The sequence below is a fragment of the Chaetura pelagica genome, unplaced genomic scaffold (genome assembly GCF_000747805.2).
Source record: "Chaetura pelagica isolate M959 unplaced genomic scaffold, ChaPel_1.0 scaffold244, whole genome shotgun sequence".
NCBI classification, from domain to species: Eukaryota; Metazoa; Chordata; class Aves; order Apodiformes; family Apodidae; genus Chaetura; species Chaetura pelagica.
This window is the reverse complement of record NW_009953719.1, coordinates 2738368-2746734: the sequence shown is the minus strand read 5'-3', so window position 1 is coordinate 2746734 and position 8367 is coordinate 2738368. Positions and strand designations below refer to the sequence as shown.

The following is an 8367-nucleotide window of genomic DNA, read 5'->3' as shown; positions in this document are numbered from 1 at the left end:
CTGCTGAAATCTATCTAACTATTCTGATTCATATCAGTAGCAAATTTGGCTCCTGAACTCAGTTTTAGTGTTACCCTGGTGTTTCTTAGGGATAACTCCAATGATTGTAGTCAACAGCAACTGTTGTTTTTGTTTTGGTGTGTGAAACGTATTTTCGGTGCTTTTAAGAAAATGTCAGTTTTACCAGACTGCAACATGCAGTGTTTTACCAGGTGTTGCAGATCTTCAAATTATCTATGGGGGGACAGTTTTCATGAAGAAAGGAAAACAAAACTCAGTGGTTATAAAATGCAGTCATGCAGGGGTGATAGGGAATTCTGATTTCTCCATCTAGAAATAGGAGACTTGGCATTTTTTTCTAAAGTGTTTGGCTGTTTCTGAAGTGTTTTGGCTGTTTGTGATCTATGTGATCACAAACATAAATAGTGTAAAGGTGGGATTTAATGTCAGCTGCTGAAACACTGTGAGAAGCCCAAAGGCGTGACTCACAAAACCATGAAGGGCAAATTTAGCAGCTGAAATGCACCCAAAAACCTTGCTGGCCTTGTACAAAGTTTGAAAGTGTTCCCCAACCATTGAGTACTTCGATAGTTTTTCTTGGGCAATCAAGCAGAGGTTAAAGCTATTTTGAAGAGGAGTGCCTGTCTGCTCTAGCAGCAGCTTTTTGACTAACCAGAATTCTGCGCCCCAGCACCACCCTCCTTCCTCTCCCCTTGTGCCGCTTGGCTGCTTGCTGAGCCTCTGCTTGGACCTTTTGCCTTCTATTCTGGATCACTTTAGAGGGCTGCAGAATTATTAAATCCAGTTTTTGTATTAAAAAGTGTGCTCAGAAGGAATCTGTGAGCGCCTCAGCTTGCTAATGGTGTGCTGCTATTGTCTGAGAGGGACCTGAGGCTCCTGTTCATTCAAGTAGTTAATAATTTTTATGGGGAAATTTCACCTCCGTTTCCATTACTGATTAACACTGGCCCCAGAGAGTGAAACCCTGTTATCTGAAGCATCCTTCAGACTTTTTAATTGTTCGGATGTGGCATTTTATTGCAACTTTGACAAGAAAATAATAATTAGTAGACAAAGCGCATTGGGAAGGCAATTCCATACAGATTTTAGGGGGAAAAAAAACCAAAACAACACAAAAAGAACAAACAACAACAAAAAAAATCCAAACAAACACCAAAACAAAACAACCAACTAAACATGGGCATAAGTTAAAGCCTGCCTACTCCTTCAGTTCACTCCGTTTCATTATCTTCCAAGTTTCCACCAAGTAGCCACCTGACACTTCAACTGAGTGCTGAGTCAAGGGAGGCACCACAAAGCTCATCTGGGTGCTGGAAGTGGCTGCTCATCTTCCACTTCAGGGTAGGAATGCATCTGGAAGGAATCCCCTTGCTTCCCTTTGCAGTCAGTCACTTTTCCTGGCTAACAAGGTAGGACAGCAGAGCTGGTGCTGAGATCTTCTCCACCAGAGTGAGACCTATGCCAGCCAAGCAAGGAGGTGCAGGACTGATCCTCTTCACCCCCTGCTTGGCTGAGGCAACCAAAGAGTTGGCTTTATTCCTCATTAAGCTTGTTTGTATCCAGTGTTGTAGTGTGCTGCAAGCCTTGCGGGTCTGGCTCTTAGCCTGTTGCTGTGGGAATGATTGCAGCACGGTACAGACTGTTCTGTGGGTTCAGTCTGTGTGTATCTGCGGGATACACTGAGAGAAGATGGACAGTGAGGGAGCACCAGTCGATTTTAAACACTGACAGCAGCGATTGTAAGAAACATTATTGCTCCCATCAGTTCAGCTTAAGAACAAGCTGCTGCTGTCTAAGAAACCTTTGCCTGCCAGCTTTTAATGGTGTGTCAGTTTTTGAGGCGACAAAGATCTCTTAACATTGTTTATGGTCTTCTTTTCATCAAACCTCTCACCTTGACCTTGCAAACCTGCCACCCTTTCCTTGTTTCTAAGATAAGATTTTCCTGTAGTCAGTCTTTGCTCTGAAATACAGCCTCTGAGCATCAGCAAAGGCTTCACTGATTTATTTACTGCACTAGTGAGCTGGAAAACCCCACTAAACTTTTTAATCAGCATAAACCTGAACGTAAAGCTATCTGTCAGCAGCTCTGTCCCCCTTGCTTCCTTTCAAAGGAAAAAAAAATACCCCATCAGGGCTTCCCCTTCCAAGCTCAGGACAAGCCAAGAGATGCTCAATGCACTGACACTCCATCTTCTCCCGCACTTTTACTTCCCCCAGCACTGCATAACGTCAGGAAGAGTTGTGTACTGGGGTCTCAAATCAACATAGCTACATCAGCAAGGCACCTTACCTGTGCTAAAAGAGCTCTATGGGATCAAAGATCATGCCAGAGAGATCTTTAAGAGCTTTTTTTACCCATTGTGTGAATGCCTTATTCACCCAGACTTATTCTTACTTTTGTTTAATAATATATGCTCTCATAGTCACCAGTCCTACTTTAGAAACTTTTCTAAAATAATATTTCAAATAGCATGGATTTTCCTCCACATGGCAGGCAAAACTAGAAAATCATCAGGCAGTCATTGTCACTGAGGGTATTTGTGTAGTAGCATTAACAAGACAAATTGCTTTTGTTTAAGTGGAAATTATGAGTCATGACAAAATGTGTATGGCTGTCATGTGACCACTTGGTAAGAGCATCTTTTTTGCAGTCTGTGGTGATCTTTGTATTGAGTATAGCACAAATCCTTAGATTTTTCTGGAGAAGATGAAAGCAAAAATACATGCAAGCTCTCTGGCATTTGGAAGAGGTACAAGGTAAATCTCTGGGGAGAAAGGAGTGCATCTCAGCTAGGTACAGTTCTGCAAATAAGGTGGCTATCTTGAATAAGAACCCAGGAAAGTTGAGTAGTGATATTTTTCCCTCCATGTAACCTGTCAAATTCATCCAAACCCATCCCATACCTGAAGCTGAGCTTCAGAAGAATGATAAAAGTATCTATCGTTTTTGCAAAAGGTTGTATATCAGCTTTGTACTGAAATAAGGGTAAAGAATTTTTGCCCAGTGCTGCATTAATTCAGAAAATACTTCCTTTCTGGTAGCATGTGTTGCTTATGATAAATATCATAGTTAGTGACTTTTAGCATTTGTTTACAAATATTTATTGAAGGTAACATTTTCTTGAATGTACTGTATTAAATAATTCATTAGAGGACTGGCCACTCAGAAAAAAAAGACTGAGGTACCTCTGGCTTAAATTGCCACATTCAGTTTCACTTAATGTTTATCGTTGAGTACAAACTCAGGGTTTCTAAATAACAGCAAATTTCCATTTTTAAAAACTTATCAAGTTTTAGAATGTCTTTTGTACTAATTGGGCCAAAATGCATGAATTATTAAACATGCTCATTCTCAGTGCTCATGCACTTGAAAGGTTTGCTTTCATTACTAATAAGGCATACACACCACTGAAAAGAGGTAATTAGAGCATCAAAGGCAATGAGCCATCCTGAAACTTTATAATGCTGTACCTCAAAAAAATCATAATCCAGCTGAATAGCAAGAAATCAAAAAATGTTTATGCTCTTGTGTCCAGAAAGATGAGAACCAGAATCTTTCAGAGTAACCCCATAGACAAGCAAGACATAGCAAGAGGCTTTTAATCTTCTCAAAAATGCCTTCAGAATTGATGTAGAAATCGCAAAAATGAACCCCTGTGGTTATATTTCAAAGACTGTGTTTTTAAGTCTGAAACACGTTACTTCTTTTAAATCAAAGATTTTTTCATCCTGTGAGATAATTTTAATCTCAGCAATGAAGAAAAAGTTACATTCCCCAAATGTTTGTTTTCCGGTTGTTTTAATGATCTGCTTTGTTTTATAAGCAGTTGCAGTGAAGGATGATGCTTGCAGATAAGAAGGAGCACTGACACTTTTTATGACTGGAAAAGGTGTACCTCAAATCAAATAACGAGTCCTCTGTGCAAGCCATGTCAGAGATTGTGTGTTGCAGATCCAGCTTTAGAGAACACGTTACAGTCTCTGGTTTCTCATTACTGCAATCCTGCTAGAACTTTGCCGCCAGACATTTAGAAAATTACAGCAAAATGACTGCTTATTGTTTACACAGATTATTGACTATGCTTTCTTATTTAGATTTAGGAAGGGGAAAAAGGTATTTTTTATGTAGCCTGAAGCTCTTAAATACATGTGAGAAATGTCTAGAGAGCAGCTTGAAAACCAGCCTTCATCTCTGCAAGGTTCAATACTCATGTTTTTATAGCCCATGCATATCCATCACCCTCAAGGAGTAGCAATGTGTTAAGATACAGAAGCATCTCTCTGAGGCGACCACAGGGGACTGCCAATGAGTCGTGCTCTGGCTTCTGCTCTGCACCAGCTGATTCCCAGATACCGGACTGCAAAACAGAAAATGAAGGAGTAAGAAAGAAATGACCTGGCTGGTCTTAAAGCAGCGAGTGTTGTGCTGCCTGGCAGCAGCCCATCACAGCTGGTGCCAGGGTGACAGGCCTCTTTGGGAAAAAGTCCATTGTTGTGGGAAATAGGGATGGAGGTCCAGTGCGGAAAATTAGTCTTCTTCTGCCAGGGCCAAGAGACAACTATGTTGCATGGAGGCCGAGCATGGCAGTGTGAGAGAAACCCTACTTTCTCCCCCACCCTCGCAGTCTCTAAACATCCCGGACAAGAGGGAAAATACTACTTTGTTATTCTAATTAGTCACAAAGTTTTCCTGCCTCCTGACATCTCAGAGATGTGCTTTTCTGCTCGCCTTTGCTGGGGCCCTGCACAGTGATAACCTGTGCCTGAGGCAGCCAAATGAAGGTCCTCACCACCTCTGTTAGCAGGTTGTCATTGGCAGAGATAGGCACGCGTGGGCAGCACCACCTGCTCCCATGCTCTGGAGGTGCTCATCTCTCTCCCCACTGGGGAGAAGTAGGATCCTGCAATGCCACAAAAGATATAGCTGTAGGGAGCAAGTGATACAAGTATTTCCCATCCCAGCTGTCTCTTCCCATGGGGCATGGTCTTTGGAGCAAACTAACCCCACAACTGCGTTTTGGAAGGATGCGGTCCAAAAGGAAACTCGGAAGCAAAATAATGGGGGTGTAGCATGGGTGGCCAGGGGGTCAGGATCTGGGTGCCATGGGGACAGCAAAGCTGCAGGGCAGCACAGATCACACCTGCTGTCACAAGCCAATGCCAGGTGGTCTACCGGCTGTCAGGATGCTTTTGTGACTTACTCCCCCAAATTTGGAGGGGTTGTTGAATAAGACCAAGGGCTCACATGTGGCATTCGCCTCTCACAGGCAACTCAGTTTGATCCCTGTAGTTAAATGAAGTGAGTTGGCTCCTGCCTGCACCTGCCAGTTTGTCTGTCCACCTCCTGATGTACTTCACCCCAGCGGCAGCTGGTGCATTGCTGTCTTGGATGGTCTCATACATGGAAAGTGCTTGGCATGAAAGGCATTGTAGGAAAATAAAGTAAATTAGTAAAACCAGTTACAACAGTCAGTTATTCAAGTGGCAATCAGTATGATTATAACAACAAACCTCCCTCACTCTCTCCAAATCCATCAATGCTGCCCCGGTTCATATGTCAGCCTAATCTTGAGATATGCACCTCTTACTCTATGGGGGTTAAATACTGTGTACCATGCATCTCTGTGTGGAGATGTAGCTAGAATAAAACATATGGTGCCAGACAGTGCCTGGGGGATTTCTATAGGAACAAACAGTGATTCTGTTCAAATGGAACTTCTCAGCAATTCTCTGCCTGTGACCTGAAATTTTAGATAGAGCAGATGCTGTTAGTCTTTTAAGTAAGATTTCCAGTTCCTTGACTTACATAAGGAAGCAAAGGACCTGTTTTATTTTAGATCGTTAGGCAGCTTTTAGCTTAGTTAGGAAAAATGAAATTGTTATACATTGTTTTATTATTAAAATGTGCTTTCCTGATCTACTGTTTATGCCACTGGCACAGGTCAGCCTTAATTTCTACTCCCATAAATAGCTCATGTAGACACAGGTCTAGTAGTGCCAAGAGTCTTCTACTTAAAACATGCAGGATGCATTCCATCTGTAGATGAGACAGTTTTTTATATCACCCATAAGAAGGAAGATATATACCTGCAGAGATCCATGAAGAAGGGAAAATACTGTTCTTGAATGCGTGTCTAACAGTGTTGTTTTGGTTTACTTCATCTATGCGTGAGGTTACACCATCAAATAATTTTAGAAGGGAATGTCATTACATATCCGATTGCCCTTCTTTTCCTTGAAGCAACTTATGAATGCCTAACACACTGGGCTAGAATAAATAAACTAATCTGATCTCCATAGCAGGTTTAATACATGTAGAAGGTAACACTTAGCCCTGCCTAATTCCAGACAGCAAGTCTCAGACATCTGTTGCAACTCAGTAGATTTGCAAAGGTAAATGCTCTGGCTGCCATCCCCAGGCTTACATAGAAATGCCCAGGAATCATGGGAAATAATGAATAAGAGTTTCTTCCTCCGCAATACAGAACAGAAAAGCAGGTTGATTCTAGAGCTGGGGTGCCAGCCCCAGTGAATTCCTTTTGCCACAAAACAGCGACATCTTGGTGGCCATAGTGGTAGAAAATCAATAGTTGTTTAAACACAATGATGTTGGATGGCAGGTAAATATTATGCTAGAATGCTTTTCTGATTTATTCAGAAATCCCTTTAAATCTGTGGCCTTAACACCCATGCATACACTTTAAACAATCTGGTTATGCTACTCTAGATTGAGGGCCAGTAATAGTAATTGCTGTAATTTAAGGTTTTATTTTTAAATGGAAAATTAGAAATGGAAATTTACTGAGTCTCCATATTTTCCAAGTTTTGACAAAGGAAAACCAAGACCTTTTCTTTTAAGATTTTGAGAAAAACCTGCTGGTCTTCTCAGTTTATCTTCATGCTGTGACTGTGCATAAAACAGATTGCACATTTCATTTTATTCACTCTTATTATAAAACCAAATATTAATAGTGAATTCTTATGAATCTGTGAAAAAGCAGTTTGTTGATCCTTGATTCTGTAAGGTCATCAATTGCTGATCACTTGACTACTAAGATTGTCTGAAGGCTGGGGCACCTCTCCTATGAAGAGAGGCTGAGAGAGTTGGAGTTAAGCCTGGAGAAGATTAGGCTCCAGGGAGACCTTATGGCAGCCTTCCAGTAGCTGAAGGGGCTACAGGAAAGCTGGGGAGGGACTTGTTACAAGGGTGTGTAGTGATAAGATGAGGGGGGAATGGTTTTAAGCTGCAAAAGGATAGATTTAGATTAGACATTAGAAAGAAATGTATTACTGTGAGGGTGGTGAGACACTAGTTGCCCAGGAAAGTCGTGGGTGTCCAAGGCCAGGCTGGATGGGGCTAGGAGTAATCCCATCTAGTGGGAGGTGTCCCTGCCCATGCAGGGCGGTTGCAGCTAGATGGTCTTTAAAGTGTCTTATAATCCAAATCATTTGACGATTCTGGGATGCTCATAGCATCGTTAATGGCTGACAAACAATGTATCAGTTATAAGTGCTGCAGTTCGGTTGATTACAGATGCTCTGCTTTGATCACTGGCTCAACCTCCCCACCCAGCCAGCAGGTGAGCGTAACACAGCACATGGCCATAAATAAAGACTTGTTTTCCACTTTTGCCTCCTCCCCAGGTGATCTCATGCATTTGCCACCCTACCTTAGGATGGACTTTTTATTGAACCGTGGTGTGCAGGGCACGAGCAGAGACCTGGGTTTGGGACAAGCCTGCTTGGAGCCGCAGAAAAGCCGAACCTTGAAGCGCCCGACTGTCCTGGAGCCCATACCCATGGAGACATCCTCCACGAGAGAAGTACAGTCATGGCAACCTGGTGCTGTGGCAACGTTACCTCAGCGAGAAGGAGCTGAGCTAGGACAGGCAGCAAAAATGAGCAGCTCCCAAGAATCCCTGCTGGACTCCCGGGGCCACTTGAAAGGAAACAATCCCTACGCAAAATCTTACACCCTGGTATAACAAAAAGAGCATGGCTGGACAGTGGCTGTAAATATTTACACTGGAAAAAAAAAAAAATCCAATGCGAGCTACCTTTTTTTTATTGAATTCCAATATTTATAATTAAAGAAGAAGATTGCCAAAATATTTGACAAAAAAAAAATAATATGAACGACAGACAGTGCAAAGACTCTCTTGCTTTTTTTCTGTCTGAGTGTGAGCTTCATCTGACTGGACATCTGAATTTTTGGGTAAAAGAGTCCAGTTTTCTGATCTTCACAAGCGTTTGTGTTTTTACTGATTTTCTACGAAGTGCATGGAGACTTAACTAAAACACTTTAACTGGAAGTTCCATCAGACAAGATTTAAAAGGGAAAAA

The 8367-nt window shown here is 42.0% G+C and overlaps 1 protein-coding gene across 1 annotated transcript in view; it reads left to right on the top strand.

Annotated features, from left to right (window-relative positions):
- The window catches only part of DSCAM (Down syndrome cell adhesion molecule), a 393639-nt gene extending 385272 nt beyond the window's left edge, over nt 1-8367 (top strand). Inside the window, exon 32 of the mRNA XM_010000447.1 lies at nt 7669-8367. Within this exon, the coding sequence (XP_009998749.1) occupies nt 7669-8009 (341 nt within the window). The 3' untranslated portion in view covers nt 8010-8367. The remainder of the gene's footprint in view (nt 1-7668) is intronic.